General features: G+C 26.2%; 1 protein-coding gene across 3 annotated transcripts in view; it reads left to right on the top strand.

Annotated features, from left to right (window-relative positions):
* LOC129956350 (oxysterol-binding protein-related protein 9-like) overlaps positions 1–20,877 on the top strand; it is a 43,563-nt gene extending 22,686 nt beyond the window's left edge. For all 3 annotated transcript variants that reach the window (XM_056068295.1, XM_056068294.1, XM_056068297.1), the window contains 12 exons: positions 2,147–2,261; positions 3,188–3,264; positions 4,702–4,728; positions 5,803–5,965; positions 7,645–7,813; positions 10,622–10,715; positions 12,148–12,322; positions 15,320–15,416; positions 16,008–16,130; positions 18,485–18,576; positions 19,357–19,492; positions 20,413–20,877. In XM_056068295.1, coding sequence (XP_055924270.1) covers positions 2,147–2,261; positions 3,188–3,264; positions 4,702–4,728; positions 5,803–5,965; positions 7,645–7,813; positions 10,622–10,715; positions 12,148–12,322; positions 15,320–15,416; positions 16,008–16,130; positions 18,485–18,576; positions 19,357–19,492; positions 20,413–20,511 — 1,367 coding nt within the window. In that variant the 3' untranslated portion in view covers positions 20,512–20,877. The remainder of the gene's footprint in view (positions 1–2,146; positions 2,262–3,187; positions 3,265–4,701; positions 4,729–5,802; positions 5,966–7,644; positions 7,814–10,621; positions 10,716–12,147; positions 12,323–15,319; positions 15,417–16,007; positions 16,131–18,484; positions 18,577–19,356; positions 19,493–20,412) is intronic.
* The last annotated feature ends 1,295 nt before the right edge of the window (positions 20,878–22,172 follow it).

The following is a 22,172-nucleotide window of genomic DNA, read 5'->3' as shown; positions in this document are numbered from 1 at the left end:
CTTATTACTGCATATATTTTTTGTAAGACATTGTATGAATTAATTATGTCATCATTTTTCCAAATATCAACTTGCTTTAATCTATTGCAGAGGTTTCCAGCCTTTTTTGGACCATTGTTCCCTTTACAAAGGAAAAAAAATCCAACATTCCTCTCGTCATAATATTTAATCATATCATATATGTATACACACACACACAACAATCTGTCCCACAAGTTTATAGCAAAATCGAAAGACATACAATAACCAGTTACAGATATGTTTAATCAAACATGTGTGATTTGCAATGAAATGAAATATTTAGAAAAAATAACAGTTTGTATTTCAATTATATAACAAATGGAAATATTAAGTGCCCCAAAAGTTTATGCTATATAAGGCATGCAGTCGTCCATCAGGCATATGGGTGGTCATATTAACTCAATATCTCATGCTGTTCGAAGTTTCTCCATTGAATACATGCAGGTCAATGTGACCATCAAGAAAGATCTCTTCTGAAACCATTTTACCACCACTTCTGTAATAGTGACTTTCAACAATGTTGGATTGGTGCATCTGTATTTCCAAATCATTTAATGACCTGAATCACACTCCCAGTGAACCTGGACTCATCTGTGAAGAGAACAGAACTCCATTGCTGTCTGGTTTAGGAGACGTGTTCTCTTGCCCAATGTAAATAGGCACTTTTGTGTACTGGCTTCAAGAGGAGACATATAACTAATAATCTTGCATGGCTGTATTGTGAAGGCATCTTTGCAGTGTAGTAGTGGAGATTCTTGTTCCTATTGCCACAAAATGATCTGCTTTGAGTGGAATCATTGTAGTGCTTTTCCTCCTTTGAGTTGAAAGAACTAAGTAATGGTCTCCATTATTGCATGAGTTATAACCATTGTTGTTGTAACTCATGGTCAACTTGAAACATGTCTTCTAGGCACAGAATCCTCATATTGAAACTAATCCCATAGTCATTTGACCATACTATGAGACATTTTAAAACGTTTAGTAGCATCAACTTGTGTTATCCCCATATATCCATCCAATTGCTTGCCAGCTTAATATTTATCAAAATTGTCAATAACAATGAACAATGAATATCAATAACCATGAACAAAACTTATACCCAAAATTATGAAGGTTAGGTGCTTACACATTTTCTCACCCTCCTAAGTATTCCATTCTTTAAATTGAAAGTGATAACTATTGTTTTTGTATAAGTATTCTTAAAGGTTGTTATTATCAAGCAGATAAACTGTGAATTTTAATGTTACTGCTATTTTTTTAGTGGCGAGTTTAGAAAAAATATGCTGTACTTTAACTTTTAGAGGCCATTATGTTATATAACATATCTATACTGCAAATTGCATTGAAATACATCATATACAACTAAAAATATAGGGAAAATACTTTAAAAAAAAGATTATATTATTTGTTTATTATCTATTAAAAATTGCAGATGATCATAAAATGTATTAAAAACTTATTAAACTTATTTGTTTAAAATTAAAAATAAGGCAAGGTCAATAAGAAATAAATTTTTAAAAAACTAATGAGATGATTAGGATTAATGGAATTTTAATGATTTGTTAGTGTTAAGTTCCAATTTTGTTAAAGTATGCCAGTGCTCTTCCATCTTCCTTGTTTTTAAACAATAAATAAATTATTGAACTGAACCTAAATTGAATTAAATAATTTTCTGTACTTTTTGGGACCAACATTCTTGGTCTCCATTTCTAAATTTTCCTTTAAGTTCATTAATTACAAGTAGCTTATTTAATCATCAGTTTGAAGCATAAAAAAAGAATGGGGTAATTATTATAGAAAAAAAATGGTAATTTAAATTGTTGTTGTAAATGGTGATATTAAAAATGGGGTTATAATTATAAATGTATGTATGCAGAAAGAAAGACATTATAGTTAATTATTTTATTATAAAGCCAATTGGTTATTTCATTGTAAACTTCATATCTCTGGTGTTTTGCATAAATAAGTAACTAGAGATAAAAGTAATTAGAAGAAAATGCAAATATATGCATTTATATATAAATGTTATATATAATGATAATGATATATATTTCATACAGAATATATGAAATATATGTCATATATATAGCTTGATGAGTAATTTTAGAACATTTCTTTTGCGTAGAAGAATTGCCTTCCAATTTGAATCTAGTTGTTCCTGAAACATCTTACTCTAGCAGTGACGATGAAGACTTCTTTGATGCTAATGATGAAACAGTAATTTCTTTGCAAAACACCAGGTTAGTAATATTAATAAATAGATTTAACCCTTTTAAGATTAATCCTTACAAGTATAATTTTGATGGTAATTCCATATGCTGAATCTCAACCATTTCTTTGCCTTTTTGAGTTATTTTGTTTATATAAATATGGATGAACTTCCTGTAATTGAATTCATTTAAATGGCAAATTTGATGTAAATGCATATACCAAATTCAATGCCTTTGGCACACTGCATTTTTTAGTTATCATTTTCACCAATATAATTCCAACAATATATTTTCCTTACTTAGAAAGGTTCATCAAAACTTTGAACTTGAATTTTTTTTAAATACTTCCTCTTTGTTTGCTTTATGTATGAGAACGTTGAAAATGGCTTTGCCTAGTATTTTTTAAATCTTTTACAATCAATCATTCTTCTGCTTATTTAAAGCTTAAGGAGGTGTATAAATTAATTATCAACAATTGCTCTTTATTCAAATTATTAAGTTCATCTCAAAGTTACCATATAGAGCATCAAAAGTGTTGTCAATCTAACTAAACTGAGCTGTGATCTAAAACTTATTTCAAATATTTACTATTCAAAATGAGAAGGTCAGATTTTAAGAGAAATTATGTTTAATACGTACCAGCATTTTGTCATAAAAATTGTTTATGTATCAAATATTGTGGCATTCTTAACATGAAATTGTTGTATATATTACTTATTTCTGTAATAAAATGAAACTTCAGCTTGTTGTAGGATAATATTTTAATTTGCTGTTCATTTTACAATCTTGTTTCATTAAATCGATTATTACTTTTAAATAAAAAATTTGGAGTGAAATAAATATATTTCACTAAAGACAATGATTAATTTCATTTTATTAATAATTCTGTATTCCTCTTTTTTATTTTATTCTTATGATAAAGTACGGATAGATTAATTTTTAATATTTTTTTAAAGTGTTGAAATTGCAGCTGCAGAAGAACCAGTTCATCGGCATTCTGTCACTCAACGACTGACTGCTTCAGATTATGATGGTAAGATTTGCTTAATCATAATCTGCTTCAGATTTCTTTTTATATTTTAATGTTATTTTTCTTAGTGCTAAATTCTGTTGACATTTTGAATGAAAAGTTCTGAAGTTTTCAAATTTATCATCCCTAATAGTTTTACCGAAATTTTGTAGTACTATTATAAATCCTGTGTATCTAGACTTGTTATATTCAAAGTTTGGATTTATTTTTAGCAATACATTTATAATTTTCACTATCCTGTCTTTCGTTTTCTTAACTAACTAGCTATTTATAAAGCTATACATATCTACACTGTCAACACAATAAATAAAAATGAAATTTTTAAATCCACTTCTTTTCATTTTTTGTAAAGAATATTTTTGAAAATATCCTCTAAACTTTCAATAAACCAATTTTCCCTTTTTGATCTGAAATGAGAACAGTTGCATTTTCTTTTTCATGCATAATACAACAAAACTGTTATATCAGACGACTCAATCTTAACGTCTTTTATGGAATTATTATTTAATTGTATAAATTAATACAATTATTATTTAATTAATATTATTATAATACAATTATTATTTATACAATTATTATTTAATATAATATTATTATTATAAATTAATTAATATTATTATTTAATTGTATAAATTAATATTTTAAAGTATTTTGAAATTTATTTATAATAGCTCGTATTGCAAGCTTAAATATTTATTGAAATACTTATGAGAAATAATTTAGTAGATGTATGGCATGATGTGAAAATTTTTAATCAAATATTTTAAATCTTGTATTAAAAAATTTTCACTTTCAATCCTCCCTAATTATGACAAAATAATAGTTTGTCTTGAATGTTATTTTACAAGTACAGATTGCAAAACCATTCATGTATTCAAGTAAATATTTCATTTTGAACTAATCCTTCAAATGATGTATTGAGATTTTACTGTTATGTATAATTTATTCAGCTTGTTGAATCATCATTGTTAGGTATTAAGTAGACTTATTTCCATTTTTTTAACTATATTCTCTAATTCTTTAAAGTCATTCTGTTGGAATTTTTCAAGATAGTTTTAAAGTATTGTTTGATAGAAAAAAATTATTTTTAATTATTGATTTCAAAAATTGAAATTGGTAAAAGCAACTTTTTTTTTTTTTTTTTTGAAGTACAGTATTAATTACTAATTCTTGAAAACTATTCGTAGTTAGTGGAATTTTGAGTAAAATGCAGAAAGGACTGCTGAATGTATTTGGTCCAGTTTTTCCAAATAGATTTTTATCTATTTAGTGGTATACTGTCAAATTTCATGGGAGCTGCAAAGGGGGGGGGGATTGAAGTGTTATCTCATAAAACACATTTTTCTTTTATATTTATTCTTCTTAATTTTTGTGCCATTAATAATACACAAATTTCTGATTATGAAAAAGTATGATAATATTTATCTATTTTTTCCCCAGCTTTATATGAAGATGAAGAAGAAGAATGTAAGTTTCTTATTTTTTAAAAATTTAATGGCTTATGATCATTTTTGACATATTCTTTTTATTTTCTTATATTGCTCAAGTTCTTTCATAACTGTTTTATTGCAAACCATATATTTATTCCATCATTGCTACATGATTTATTATCAATAATTCACTGTATAATAAACTAATATTTAATTAATTATTACTTCTTTTTTTAATGACATAAGCTTTAATATGGCATTTTAATAAATCTATTTAAAATGTTCTGAATACTGAAATAAATTTCAAAAGTGAATTAATCCTTCACAATTATTGTTATTTTTGAGGGTATTGTACTTTTCTACTTTGAGTTTCACAATTTGTTGGCCATGTTTTTTAATAACATAACATCAAAATTAAAGCAAAAAGGTCTTATAAAATTCATATGTAATTAAATTGCATGATGTAAAATTAATATGTAATTAAATTGTATGATGCAAAATAAATAATAATAAGGAAATCTTCTACCTTGAACGGTATGTTGTACAATATAGCAATTGTGATCACCTAGGTGCCTGGGCCTGTTAACATCAAAATTAATGCCTTGCATAAATTTCTTTAAAATCATGTTGAAAACTTCATGATTAAGATAAATGTGATTTAGAATTTCATTTTAAAGCAAAATAATAATAATAATAAATAAATAAATAGGGAAAATAACCAAAAAGATTAGTAAAAAATCATTTAAAAAACTTTTTATACACCAAAATTAAATTAAAAATACATTCTGTCCTTTAATCTTCCAAGTACTCAATTATATTAAAATCTCATATTTCAGTTAAAATTTCTTTTAAAGTGAATGATCTCAACCTTCTTATATATTTAATCATATCTCTAGATTCTTAAATACTTTTATCTCTCATACTATAAATAACAATTAGCTGCTTTTGAGTTGAGTATGATAAAAAAAATGAGAAAAACTAGTTATTCCTCTAAGGTGGTTAAAATAATATCAAATAAAATTATTTGGTAATCAATATTTTTATAATCTATCAGTGCTGTATTTCAAGGCATTTACCATCTTATTTTTTATAAGATTTTATTATCCTTCAGTAGGATCATTGGAAGGACAAGGAAGTGTGATCAGTCATTTATTATCTCAAGTAAAAATTGGAATGGACTTAACAAAAGTTGTTCTACCCACATTCATTCTAGAACGCCGTTCTCTCTTGGAAATGTATGCGGATTTCTTTGCACACCCTGATATATTTATTAGGTAAGAAGTTATTGGGTTTTATTGACTGTTATAATATTGATTGATTTAAAATATATTATAGTCTACATAACAAATTTATATATATTTCAATCCGATAAGTGTTAATAAATAAGTAAGTTGATGAAAAATATTTCGTCTGTATGTTAAGGTCATTTAATAAATTACAAACCAGCAGGTTAAAAGAAAATAATGAAGCCAAAAAAAAAAACTATTTATTATTGAAATACCAAGCAAACAATGGCATTCTCTTAAACCACCTGGAGAGATACAGAGAATTATCTTTGAATCACATCCTTTATGTCAAAGTTTGATTCAAATTGTTGCCCTTTGAAAGCTTTTCTTTCATCTCTAATTTAACAAAGCATTACAAAATCTTTAATTGGAACACCAATATTGGTTGAGATTAATGAATTAAGAAATCTACTTGAATTAGACTTGTGTTACACAGTATTATAATGGAACCATTAATTGTTTATTGAAAACAGAATGATTAATTATCAAATCAAACTCAGATATACTTTGGAGGGTGAAATATTTAACTTGCAATGATTTTCTTTCAATATTGTAGCTAAAAATTCAGTGAAATTTTGATAAATGCATCGAAAATTTAAAAAACCTTTTTAAATCATTTTGGAATGTCAAAAATTAGACTAATGATATGTTCTGATTTTTTTTTGGATTACGATGGCCTAATAGCACGATATCAGTTTCAGTCTATAAGACTTTAGATGCAAAATCCTAAAGACATTTTTCTTTAATTTTTCTCTAATTTTTGCAGTTTTTAAAAATATAATTTATTGCAATTCTGCTCATTATTTGATTGAATTTCAAATCGTTTTGCTCTATTTACAAATATTTAATCAAGGGTTTTTAGTTTCATTATTAAATTATAAGGTACAAAATTGTTGCTTTTTTATCGGGAATGCTTCACTCTTGAATATTGAAATAATTACAGCATAAGAATAATATTAGGAATAAATAATGTAATGAAAATGAAATTATTCCTATGATAAAAGATTTATACAAGATATATTGTAATTAGATTACCAAATACATCCAAGGAAAAATCTATTTATATTTCTTTGTAGGATAATTTTCATTACAGCTTTTTTGTTGCACTTGTAACCACTAACTGGCTTTTGTGTTTTTTTTGTTGTTGTTGTTGTAATGAATAATTGGAGAAGGATAATATTTTACTGATAACAAACTTCGGCCTGAGCAGCTGTCTTTATTATGATTCTTACAATAAGAAAGTCATCCAATGGAATATGAATAAGTGTCCGATTTGAGTGATAATTGTTGAAAAGTCTTTCTTCAACAATCACATATACATGTACATTCGATGCATTTGAAAAAATCTGCCATTTAACCAATTTTATACACCCAATGTAAACATGAAATAACAGATAACAGCACAACTCACTTAAAAGACTTGCAGAATGTATAAAGTCCTTGATGACCAATGGAAGGCATGCTGTTGCATTCCCTTGTAAGAAAACTAAAGAAGTGAAAAATATTTAGATATATAATACTTTATTATCAAAGGATAGATCTTCTACTATCCCTTGAAATAAAGGCAAAGCAGTTTGTTTTTCATATTGTGCCTTTCAATGGATTAACTGTCCGACTTTGTGTAAGACTTTATCATGTTTTTAAAAAATAGTTTTCTTTTGTTTCAGCATTCCAGACTTTGAAAGTCCAAAGGATCGTTTTGTGCAGGTGATTCGCTGGTATTTATCAGCATTTCATGCTGGAAGAAAGAGCTCAGTGGCAAAAAAACCTTATAACCCAATTCTTGGTGAGATATTTCGATGCTTTTGGCATATACCAAATGTTAGGGAAGATGATGTAAGTATTTTTGTGCTATTATGAACCTTTTTTTTGAAATATATATATAATTTTTTTAATCATATGCTAGGGTACAAACTTTAAAGAATAGTGACAGTTTATACAAATTCAGAGTTGCTGATTGCCATTGTAATTTCATTTGCTTGTTTCTAATTCTTTTCCTTTCAATTGTAAATCATGTAAATTGAGTTTGTAACTCAATGTAAGTCAGCTGAAACTATATCTGTATATATACTTAAGTGGCACATCATATTACTGTTACCAATCTTTAATAAATATTGTTACAAAATATTTCTTCTACAAATACCGCTAATCAATCGCAACACATTTAATCACTAGTTCAGCAGCTTGCTTGCTTGCTGTCTAATCCTCTTAAAATCTTTATTTGTCGGCGACTCCGACTCCTCTCACACACAACTTCTCTGATGATCTGCACAACTTCTCTGCAGATTCAGATTGCCTGTCTTTTATAGTTCCGGGAGGCGGGGCTGGAATCTTCAGACCAATCAGGGCGCACCTGGCTGTATCTCGGGTCTTAGTGGATGGATCGTGAAAGTTCTCGAACTTTCCAGTAGTATCCATTTAATCTCCAAACTCGCCAAATTCGTCGCCAAATGGTCGCCAAGCTCTCAGATCATTTACGCAGCAGCTGCTCAGCACAGATCTTACAATGGTCTTTCTCACGATGACACTATTCATGCCGGGTAGCAAAATTACAGATTTGTAACAATATGTTTTAAAAAAAGGACTTGAATTCCTTTAGTCACCTTCCTAATAAAATACACTAAAAAGCCCAAGTATCTAAATTATTTTAAAAGTGGGAAAACTTTCAATTTCTTTAAAGAAAAGTATAAAATTATATAATATCAAGTAAAAATGAATTTTGCCATTGAACAGAAATTAAAATTTTTTGCATGTGTACTTTATATAGTTATTATTTCTTCCTGCTTCTGTCTCTACCAAGTAATTATTATATTTTGAATTTTTTAATTATGCAATTTTATTAATGTCTGCTTAATTCTTCAAATTGTTCTGTTGATAAAATTAAATGGTATTACTAAAATTTGAGATTTTTTAACAAGGCCCCCATAGTCTTTCAAAGTTCTTGAAAGCTAGTTTAATTTTATTTTGAAGCACTTAGGCACCATACAAATACTTGCTTTTTTTATTATGGCCTTGAAAAATAAGCAAAACAAGTATACGTTATTTTTTGGAGAGGACAATTGAATTCCAGTTTTTGATTAGTTGTTCAGTCGTATAAATACTTGCATTATACCATTTGTACTTTGATATGAATAACTTATTACATGGCAACAATTTTATTGTATTAAATTGATGATTCAGTCTTCTAAATTATTCCATTATCTTTCCTCGTAGATATCAGTTCTAGATAAGAGAATAATTGAAAAGTTGCAGCATTGATTTTTCATGTTTTAAATAAAAAACTATTACTCTTAAAAAAAAATTAAAAAGAAAAGTACAAGTATTAAAAAGGCCTTAACAATTAGCAATCAAACATTAAGATAATTTAGTTGCATCAGGAACAAATTTTTAAAAAGTTTACATTTGGAAAATTATACATTTAAAGTTACATACTTTTATTTTTTAAATATGTAACTTATAACTTTTGAATTTTTTAAAAAGGGTCCTTGAGTGTGTTTTCTCCAATAAAAATAAGAACTCTGAATAAAGACAGAAGGAAAATTGATTATTTGAATTTTAAATGAATTTATTTATAACTATTAAAAAATTATTTCAGACTGACTTCAGTTTGACTATTATGAAAATAATGAAGGCATTGTGCTAAATGACATTTCATTCTGGAAATATTTTTAATCAGCCTGTTGATAGTGTGGTTGACTGTCAGCATGCTAAATAAAATGAAAATGGCTGTCAAAATGAAAGTTAACTTTGACAGTCGATTTCTAAGAAATAACTAATAAAAAAAATTTGGCACAATTTAGAAATAGCAATGTATTCTTTTATTTGCAACAAATCAGCTAAAATTGAGATCGGCATATGCAGCTTATAAGTTCCTGACTAAAATTCTCATTAACAGCTTATAAGTAATAGATTTTCATTGCAACTTTTAAACTTTCAGATTACAATATCTTGAAACTTAGCATTTCTGTTTATTGTTTTTATTTATTGGGGCCATTGATTTGATTATAATTTTGATATGTACAACAGATTACTATTATCTGATCCCTTTGTCTCATGAAAGTAGTGAAGTAACATTAGAACTCATTGTGTGTGATATTAAAAAATAATATAGCTAACTTTGGAAATTGTTCATTCAAACAGATTTTTTTTTTATTATCTGTTTTTTTATCCAATCATACTAAAAAATGTTAAACTTTAGCATGATAAAGTAAAAATTAAGCATTTTTAGACACTGTTTGGTTTTGGTTCTAAGCACTGTGGGGTTTTTTTTCCCCCCCTCAGAAAAAAAAAAATTCTTATTTTGATGGGGTATTTTTTCTTCATCAGATATTCTTGCAAATTTTTTAGATTTTTCCATAATTTAGTCCATGTCGAATGTTGTTTCCATAGTTCAGTCCATTCTTTTTATAATGTCGAATGAGGTCTTACATTGGAGAGTACAAGTTTAATGTTACATTTTTACAATTGTGCTATAGAATATGAAAAGTTATTGAAATATATGTATAATTATTGATAAAATTGGTGTCTCATATTGTAGAATATTCTTTTAAAAGAAATGAAAAAAATTAAAATATAAAATTCTATTTTATGCTGAGATATATGCATATTTATGTACGTTCTTAAGTTTCTTTTCATCCTTCAAAGGATACTCCTCAGAAAGTTTCTGAAGGCCCTGTCCCATGGGCAACAAGAGACCATTTGACTTTCATAGCTGAGCAAGTTTCGCATCATCCTCCTAGTAAGTATGCATATACATTTTTGTAATATGTGAGTTAAGTGAAGGTTTCCAAGTTAATGAAAATTATAAAATTGTTAATCATAAAAATAAATGAATGCAATTATGCAATCAGAAACCACCATTTTAGAGATTCTGCCCCCCCTCAATGCCTAAATGGTTGTATTTCACTAGCAAAACTGAACCATCTTCAATCCCTGCCCAAGAAACTGTATATGATGTAATAAGTAATCTCTGGAATAAACGTAGCATTAATTTTTTTAAAGACAAAAACGGATGTATTTCAAAGTGTGTATTTGGAATTGATCCTTAATTGCATAACTGTGTCCAGTTCTGAATATTGTAAGCATTTACATTAACTTTATGACATTTCGCTTCATACTAAAGCTTTCTTTTGTTAGTTAAACTGATTTATGTGTAGTAAAAAAATAGCTGCTACTGCAGAAACAATCAATTTTGTCTTTCTTAAAAATATGAACTATCTGAATTATATAATAATTATTATAAGTAGACATATTTGCTTAATTCTACAATAGATAAAAATATGACAAGGTTACAAATATCTCTCCATAAAATATCTCTCGTAAATTATTTTAGTGATATAAAAGTTAATATTTAATAATCGAATTTGTAATGTTTTTGATATAAAATTAAAAAAGTTGTTGTTTGATAGAATCAACTGAATCAAATTTTCAGTACAATTATTGTATCTTTTTCAATATTTTTTTGTAGCAGAACAATAGAAAATAATAAAGATACATAATATTATTGTAGATAACCCTTTTAAATCCTTGTATTTTGAAGTATTTAAAAATTTCAATTTTAGTGATACAACATCTACAAATTTTTAAACATTTTAACTAATGTTTTAGAAACTGAATTGATAGTAACCCACTTAATTCTAAGTACATAGAATTTTTACAGTAATTAACAAAGAGAGCAAAAAGGAATTTTTGTTAAGTTAAAAATCATAGAAAGATATTTATACAGTCAATATCTTATTGCAAACCGCCAAAAATAACTAATGGCCCATAGTTTGGGAACCCTTGGTATATTTAAATGAGATCCAGATTCTGTTGTAAAGGATTTCTAAATAATAAGCAAAATCTTTAAAGACAGTAAAAAAGAAAAATCTTAAATATTTTTTCTTCTTTTTTATAAGTGTAAAATAGCACAGAACTAAATATTACAAAGTACTCTTGTCTAATTTAAATATTACAATAAAATTGTTAAACATGTTTTAAAAATATTTTTAAAAAATCTATAGTGATGGACATTTTTTTAATTTTTTAATTTTCTGCTTTTAAAGATGTGATTTGATCCTTCTTTATTGCAAGTTTATTAGAAACATACAAATCCTTGCATTGCTTACTTTTATTCTGGAATTGTATGATTGAAAATTACATTTATAGAATTATTTTATTGTTTTATTCAGTTTCTGCCTTTTATGCTGAACATGTGAATAAAGGCATCAGTTGTTCAGCCCATATCTGGACAAAATCCAAATTCCTTGGTCTTTCAATTGGAGTGCAGAACATAGGACAAGCTATAATCAATGTCTTGAAACATAATGAGGAATACATTCTCACATTTCCAAATGGATATGGCAGGTTGCTATGCATTATTTTTCTTTGCAGTACTTACATTAATGCATGTGCATTGCAATACATTTCTAGCAGTAAAAGGGGAAAATATGTACTATAATAATAGTTTTTTTTAAAGTGATAAATAAATCACTGATATAGATGTGTCAGAAAGTTTCATAATTAGCTCTGCATTGCACCAAAAATAGCGGCACAATACTGCATTTGCAGTAATCTTGAATTATGCTGCCATTATTATGTTAAAATCAAGAGTTGTTATATCGAAATTTTGATATGTCTAATTGTCTGCAGATATATAAATCATCCTTTCTGAGTAATTGAGTAATAGTAACTGAGTAATGAATGGGAAAAATTCTGGGGTAAATGCAACAATGTCATTTGACACTTTGTCTTGTTTATCTAATTTATATATATATTATCAAAATTGTCCAACACACATTACCTTATAATACTAACTAACGATGATCTTCTTCACAATTCAAGGAACTTCATGCACACCTGCATAACTGTAGATAGATGCACAAATATAATCTCTAACATTTTGTTTAAATTACTTCTTGTTTTTGGATGCCACAAGGACAGAGCTATCCATAGTTCCCTTGTTAAAGTATGCAAAGGACCATGCATTATGAAAAAAAAAAATCAACTATTACCCTTTTGCTTAGGTTTATTTATAAAGTAATTAAAAGAACTTTCTTTAACCCTCAATAACTCCAATAATATATATATATATATAGGAAATAACATTTTGGAGAAAGTGCAAATGCAATTTATTCTAACAAAACACAGATATAAGAATAATAGAAAAACAATTAAGGAAATTCTGAATTTAAGCTTTTGAGATAACTAAATTCATTGGAAACTTTTTGAAGAAAAGCATTGTATTTGTAATGTACAAATGCTGCTACATCTAAAACAAAAATGAAATTATTCAAGGGGGGGTGCATCAAATAAGACTAAAAATTATTGCGCATTATTAAATACTAGCCGCCTTTGGCGATCAGCTGGTTCGCCAATCTTAATGTTCGTTTAAATTTTAATAATTAAATATTTTACACAATTCCTACTTTAATAGATTCTTCATCAAAATATTTTGAAACTTCAAATTTTGATAGTCATATAATTCACTCATAATATTATAAAAGCCTTCAGTCATAACGTAATATGTATCTCTAATTTTCCGTTAGCTCCCGTAGAATTTATGCTTTAAATTAAAGTGGAAAGAATTAATCTGCAATTAATATAATATTTTTTACTGAAACAAAGCATTTTTTTTTTGTAATATGATTACTGAAAACAGAGTCACTGAGCGTTTAAACTTTATGGGAACTAAAGAATATCTTTCTTAATTTATGTAATATCTCAAGAATTTTTCAACAAAATTTTCTCAAATTCATCATGAACATATCGATTAATTAACAATGTTTAATTTTAAATGCATGAAACACTAAGAAAATAAACAGAATCGTTTAAAATAATCGGTCGAAAACAGGTTTAAAAAAACTACTTAAAAAACGATGTAAAAACTATAAGCATATACAAAAAATATATAACTAACATAAATACAATTTAATTACAAAAGCATGCAACTAACCTAAAAATAATTTAAATCAAGAATCATCCGTTAATAATATTGTCAACAATCAGAACACAATGCGCATGCGTAAATTTTCAACGCCAGTTACGGTAACGCAAATGCGTGAATTTTTCTACGCCAGTTGGGGTAACGCTATGCAGATTAGACATTTTTAATTTCCTTTATTCTGTGTTATTTTAATTCAAAAGTACTTCAGAATGAATCTGAAAGATCGATTAATTAACAATGTTTAATTTTAAATGCATAAAACATTAAGAAAATAAACAGAATCGTTTGAAATAATCGGCCGAAAAATGTTAACCCTACCCTCATTACTGTTGGGAAGAAAAAAAACTGAAGCCTTACTCACTTGGCATTATTCATTGGTGTGGAAAATGGAAGATTTTTTGGTGGGAAAGTTAGTTTTTAATTAATAATTAAAATTTTAATTAAAAACTCAAAAAAAGGGACCCCAGGTGCACATTCCCGACCTCTAAGGTATACATGTACCAAATTTGGTAGCTGTAGGTCAAATAGCCTGGCCTGTAGAGCGTCAACACACACACACACATTGAGCTTTATATAAGTATAGATGAATAAAATTATTCCTACTTGGTAAAATCTATTAGAATTATTCTGAATAAAATTTAAAATGAGGATGACTTCATGATTAATAGTAACAGAAGTTTTTGAATTTATAGAAAGTATAATATCAATAAACTTAATATTTAAGATTGTGCATGTTTGAGGTTCGAACTCGCAACGTTAGTGTTCATAGTCGAGTAACAAAGCCACTAGACAAAAGTGTACACTCTTCTCCGAAAGTTGTTATCTGGCTTATGATGTTACCACCACAAGATTTTGAAAACTGGTACATTAATTTACAATATAAAAAATTAATAGAAATTAGTACTGTTACAAGTTCTTTCTTATTTGATGAGTATAAGTTTTTGACAAATATTTAAATAAAGATGTTATTACTAAAATTGGATTGAATTATGTAATTTTAATATGAATTATGAAACAATGAATTATCTTGCGTAAATAACTGAATATGTAACTAGTATGTAAGCTTCTGTATCTATTTCTAAAAATTTGTTTTGTACTATTTGTTAGCATTAAAAGACTTTATTTGAAATAAAGCCTTTCAATGCTTTCTATTATTTCATCATTTAATAATAGAAAATTTGTAAAAAATGTATGTATGTGGGTGTGGTTATTAAAGTATACCTAAAAACTTTTAATAAATTTTTAGTAGAGAAAATTAGTCCTTGCAGTTTGGAAACCAAATGATTTAAGTGCTGTTTTGCATAGTTTTGGAATGATAGGGCATTATAACACTTATGATAAATGCTTATTAATGATATTTAAAAATCTTATTATTAATTTTCTGTTTATTAATTTAACTAATTATTTTCCTTCCACAGATCTATTCTAAGAGTTCCTTGGATTGAGTTAGGAGGATCAGTGACAGTCAATTGTCCTCAAACAGGGTATCATGCTAATGTGGAGTTCCATACGAGAGTATGTAAACACATTCAATCATTTTATTTTGTATCTATAATTACCTTATAAAATTACAAATGCATTTTCAAGTTTTGTGACATAGCATAACATTAGCTTTTATAGAATGGAGCAATTTGTATAAAAATTTATTTTCTACCTCAGAACTTTTACAAAAAATATGATTAAACTCAGATTTTTTTTTAAATTTATTTTATCCATTTTAGTGTTATTTTTTATTCTTCTATTATATCAAAGTTTTCATAAAATAGTGTATGTCTATCTTTTCACTTCATGAAATAGTTACCCTGCCCAGACCTTACCCTTCTGGTATTCTTGATACAGAAGTTATCATTAATCCTCAGTCATTAAATGAATAAAACAAATTTTATTCCTTGTTTTAGTAATTAAAAAATCATTCTTGTGTATTGGATTGTTTATTTAATAAGGAAATTGTTGTAGGAAAAGGAAAATTTCTATTTATGTTTTTAAATTCTTTTTACATATTCCATAATAATCATTCTTACTTTTTGATGCATATATTTATTTATGTAAAAAACATTTATAATGTTTTTGTTCTGTTTTATTTATTTACTTTTATTCATTTTTTAGCCTATCTATGGTGGTAAGAAACATCGCATCACAGCTGAATTATATGCACCAGGTGAAAAGAAATCTTTTCTGACTGTAACAGGAGAGTGGAATGGTATTATGGAAGCCAAATGGTCTACAGGGGTTTGTATTCAATAATACTAGTATTGAATAATATAAAATGAAGAGGGCATGGAAAAAATCTCTTTGAGAACTCTTAACTAAAAATTATTTTAATAATTTTTAAACAATATTTTATTCCTATAATTTTATTTTTAAGTGAAAGGAATGTCAGTGTAAACAGTTTTTTCAAATGTTTCTATTAATATTTTCTTGCATTTCTTTAAGAGAAAAATAATTTAAAAGATGGATTTAGATATATTGTTGTCTTAATTGTTTTAAATATAAATAATTCTAATTTTATAATGAGTTATTATCCAGAAGAATTAGAATTAAATGAGACTAACGAAAATCTACTTATTTGAATATTAATTTTCCAGTTAATAATAATTTTTTTTTTTTTAAGTATATGCACTTTTTGAATATTTGTTTAAGCCGATCTTACTATTACAAAAAAAAAAAAATAATTAATATGATTTGTTTCTGAATAAATAATGCTACAAAAGATTTTTAAAAAAGAAAGAGTGAGTTATATATTTTCTGCATTATAGCAAATTATTAAATTAACAAAATGTAATGTCTTTATAATCTGCTTATCTCTCATTTATTACTGAAATGTACTTCAAAATATATTTGTTTTTCTCTCTGAAAAAAAATCGCTTTCTTTGAATAATTAGAATTTAAAGAAAAGAAATAAACTAGAAGTGCTATCTTTGTATAAATATCAAAGCAAATTGTTTTTAAAAAGTAATTGAACATTGAAAGATTATCACTTTCTAATTTTCGAAAAGATTGAATCTAAGCTTATTTGAGTAATTAGAATTTTAAGCCAGGATTCAATTATATAAAATCTGTTTTCAACTATTCACTTATTGTTTTACATGCAATTTTTATTTTATCTGTGATGTTAATTTTATTGTCTCAAAACGCCTTTTTAACTTGATATTTCACAAAATACAGAAAGATTTTTTATTTATTATTATATGATTTTGAATGTAATTATAGTATGAACTGATTGATATATCAGTTCAATGAGAATTCTGAAATCTAACAATGTTATGAAAATTCTATAAATAAATCTTTGAAATATTTGTAAAATTGCTACAATTCTACATAATCGCTGAATTTATTTATTTTTCAATAAAGTAACTTTTCTTAAAAAATATGAAATTGGAAAGAAGAGTGAAGAACTTCATTAATTTATAAAGTACAATATTTCTAACTGAAGAATTGGTATTATAGTTTTGGTATTAAGGAGAAGTTTTACTTTCTGAATTTTGCAATTCTTTTTTGATAACAAATGTTTCCCATTCTTTCCCAAAAAACTATATTTTGTCATTTTAATATGCCTAATGCCCCATTTAAATTGAGTATTAGAATTAAATGAGAAATGAAAATCTACCTACTTGAATATTAATCTTCCCTGTTAATAATAATATTTCTATTTCTTCAAATATATGTTTACTTAAAGTTTTACAAAATTTTGCTTATAAATATTAATGAACTTATAAACCAATATATTTAACTTAAAAATGGGCATTTATAATTGTTTTTGTGAAATGTTGTAAATTTAAGAAAAACATGATTAATAAAGGTAAAATTTTTGTAATTTTTCTAAAATTAAATAGTTTTTTAATTAATTGAGTAGTTTGAAGGTATTAAAAAAAGTAAAAATATTAATGTTCTGAATTTTATTTCCTTGCAACTTGGCTGAAACTCTATTATTTTAATAATATAATATATTAATCTTCAAACAGTGTTTATTATAATCTTATAATAATTGTTCAGGCAATCAAATGCTAATCATTTAACAGACCAGAAAAGCTATTTCATTTTTAATGTTAAAAGTTAAACTGATAATAATTGCAAAATTTTATTAAACTCTAAATTACTTTGCTAATGAAATTTATAGTGGCTCCAAAAACCTAACCCTAAGATTATCAAGGAAAAATCTGTATAATTGAAATTGCATATATATTAATAGATGTTGTTTGTTTAATAAGAAAAGCTGAACACATATTAAGTGCCAGATTAATTTTCAAATGTTCATGAATACTGAAAGAAAGAAATTTTAAATATTTAATTTGACTTGTAATAATTTATTAATTGCTTGATTTGCTGTCTTCCAATTGTATGCTGGTTTTAATCATATAATTGCAGTTAAAATAATCTGTCCAATTTTACAATTCGTTTTTCCTAATCACAACATCACTACATTTGAAAATGGTTATGATGATGTATTTATTGTTAGACAATGATTGGTACTTAAAATGAAATCTGTTTGTTCTCTAAATACTCAAGCACTTTTTTAATCCAATAAAATGTATTGTGCAGAACTTGTGTATTAAGATAAAAATAGCACTACTTTTTATCCCTAGGAAACTGAAGTTTTTGTGGATACTAGAACCATACCTATAATAAAAAAGAGAGTAAAACCTTTAGTAGAACAAGAGGAGTATGAATCTAGAAAGTATGTATTAAATACTTGTGATAATTTCTTTTTAAGGCCTCCTAAATTTTTCCCCAGTCGTATATTAAAGGGGAAAAAATTAAATAATGTTAATTTTTAATTTTATCAGAAAATCATTTCATACTCATTTCCTCATTGGTATTAGAAATCCTATTTAATTTATAGTATGATTTTTTTTTTCTTTTTTGTTATTCAACTTAAATATGTAACAGTTAAAATATGTACATTAATATGAAAAATTACAAATTTTAGGTGATTATTTTAAAAAGATGAATTATGAGCGATTTGCCCTATGTTTTCACATTTTACCATTTTTGCTGCTTTTTCACATATAGTATTTTATAGATGATAAATAGCTATTTAGAGAATTTTCTCATCTCAGAATCTTTTATGTTTTCGAACTCTACCACTGCTTAAGGAATGAGTAATGGATATACTGAAAATTCTTTTTTAATATTATTATTATTATTCTATGATTATATTATAGGAAGATTATATTATAATCATAAAATAATAATATTAAATTTGATATTTAGAAAATAACTATTTCTTATGCTTTAGTTCCAAATTATTTTTTTCTCAAATGTCTATTTTAAAATTAATTTGGGGACTAGTACTCTCTGACTTACATGTTTGAAAGTCAACTGGTTAGCTATTAGTCTTTCTAAAAATAAACTATGTTAATTATTTTATAATATTTATTTCATGATATATATAATGTAAAGAAAGTTTTGATAGTTTAGAATACTATTTAAAATGCATGTTATTCTTTATTATTAGATTGTGGAAGGATGTTACTACTGCATTACGTCTACGAAATGTTGAAGCAGCCACTGAGGCTAAGTTTATGCTGGAACAGAAACAAAGAGAGGAAGCAAAACATAGGCTAGAAAATAAATTAAAATGGGAAACTAGGGTAATTATTGCTTGCTTTTCAATTAAAAATTAGTTTTTAGATTGTTTTCTTTATATCACCTCTTTTGGTAATAAAATTAAGTGTGTAATCAATCATAATTGATTTATTAATAACTTTTGGGGGAAAGACTAATTTTAAGTTTGAAAAAAGAACACTGGCCTATTTGGTTCAAAGTAGAAACACACTGGTGTTTAATTTTGATGTAGATATTATATATTAATATTCATGCATTTTAACTTGTTTCATGTGTGGGTTATCACACTTTCTTAACTTAAATAGAGACATCAATCGACCTAATGATGGATTTGGTCTAAAATTTTGTGCATCACTACTTTTCAGGTAAATTAAGTCATTTACAAAATTTCTTTCATCTAAGTTGCTGCTTTTCTGAGAATGTGTTCTTGTATTCTCTAAGCAGAGAAATGGACTTATCTGTGAAAGATATCTCTCAAAATTTTTCGGAATAACTCAGAAACAAGATGTCACATTTTTTTAAAATTATAACTTATCATTTTTATTGTTTTTCCTGACTGCTTATTTTGGTAATGGGTTGTGTTGGGTATTTGGGGTAAGTCTTATACACTCAACCAAATATGAAATCGAATTTTTGGATTCTAGCAACATCTTCTCATTCTATATTTCTAATATAATAGGTGCCTAAAAGGAGTGGAGGGTGTAGAACTGTGCTGATCACAGACGCTATGCAAGTTATATATGTATTATTATTACATTTAAATGTATAGGCGAATCTCCAAAACGAATTATCCTTGTAACTATAATTTGTAATGAAAATAGATTATCTCTATTAATTAATCACTGGCCATATTTTGTATTAATTAAATATTTATGGTGTACATAATATACATGCGATTTGTCTAAAAGGCTTTTCATTTGCTAATTTATGACTATATCTCTAACAGGCTTTCCATGAAATTGGTGAAAACTGGATGTATGACAAATCTCTACAAATTCGACTACAAGAAAAAGAGAACATTGAACAGTCCAGCTCAGATCACTAAGCTTATCACACTATACCCACTCAGAGTGCAATTTATTCACATCTTGTAGCCATCAAATGAACTTGCTTAAGCCTACTTATTTTATGTTCCAATTTCTTGTATATTATATGTTTTGTTATTAATATATTTTTTCCATGAAAAGCACGAATGTTTCCAGTGTTACAGCTGTGTAGGATATCTTTCATCAACTGTAATTTATCACTTGTCTATTAATTTTAAAAGTTTATCTGTAAGAAATGACTTTGCAGTCTATGAATGATTCCATATCTGCTGGTGCTCAAATTATATATATGAGAGCTATGAATGTGACTGTGTATTATGTTTGTATAATTCTTAAAATATTTAATTAAAATCTAAATAACTATTTATGGTTTGGTTGCTTCCATTAAAATAAACACCTTAGTCATCTTTTTGAAGTTCAGATAATAAGAATCTGAGTTCCTTCAAGACATTCAATATTATTTTAGAATACAAGTATATAGAAATTTCAGTGTTTGATAAAAAAAAAAATTATACAATATAAACTCTAAAAGAATTTATTTATATTCTTTATTTCTTATGTTAATACATTAAGTGGAGCAAATTTTTCCACAACAACACATAGTTTTGCTTAACCCCTGCTCCAGGACAGACTGCAAAAAACATAAAAGTACGTTTTCTGCCTGCAATGTATTAAGTTGAGTATATAGATGAACTGTTTCAAAATCTTTCTAACAATTTAGTAAAACTTTTATCGTTTCATATTCTTATTTCAATACTTGTTTATTCCTTGAGTTTACTTGCTGATTTTCAGGCTAAATTAGGATCATCTAAATCTCTGACACATAACACAACTATCTTGATAAAATGTCCTAGTTGCTTGGCAATAAAACCTATTGACCACAAAAATAACCAAATATATATATTTCTTATTCTTTACTTTCTTTTTTGGAAATTAAAAAAAAAAAAAAAAAAAAAATCTTTTTTTTTTTTTTTTTTTTCCTTTATGTCCATTTAACAAAAGAAAAATTTGTTTTACTTTTTGATAAATATTTTGACATTATCTAGACCATTCTTGTTTAGCAATAGTACTTAAATCAATGGGTTTTTTTTACAATTTCATGCCAAAACTTTGGAAAATATTTTGCAAAAAAAAAAAAAAAAAAAAAAAAAAAAATTTTTAAATTCACTTTTAGTACATTAAACATAATTAAATTATCAAACTGTATATCTTTTTATAACCAATATTATAGCTACCCTTTACCTATTTTTGAGATAAATGGATGGTTCAATAACAAGTTACAAATTAAAATGGCAGAAACTTTTCATTTGTTGCAAAAAAAAAAGAAAAAGTAATAACTATTTTGAATCAAATTTCTTTATAAATAAATGAAACATTCTTTTTATTATTATTATTATTATTGTTTGAAAATATATGATATATTTTGTTCTATGTTTGTATGGGAAAAACTGGATTAGTCTTTAGTTTATCTTGTAATATTTTCCAAGAGATACATTGTCTACAGTCATGATAGTATACACACAGCAAGACAAGTTTGGCAAACAAAAATGATTGACAGAAGGAGGATTCTCCAGTGCCAATAATTAGGAGGCATCTTCATAAGTAGAAAATTTATTGCGGAGCAGCAATTCCCAAGTCACTAATGTTAATACCAAATGTC

This window comes from Argiope bruennichi, chromosome 2 (genome assembly GCF_947563725.1).
Source record: "Argiope bruennichi chromosome 2, qqArgBrue1.1, whole genome shotgun sequence".
In the NCBI taxonomy this organism is placed as follows: Eukaryota; Metazoa; Arthropoda; class Arachnida; order Araneae; family Araneidae; genus Argiope; species Argiope bruennichi.
The sequence above is the reverse complement of the archived record's forward strand: the minus strand, read 5'-3'. Positions and strand labels throughout refer to the sequence as shown.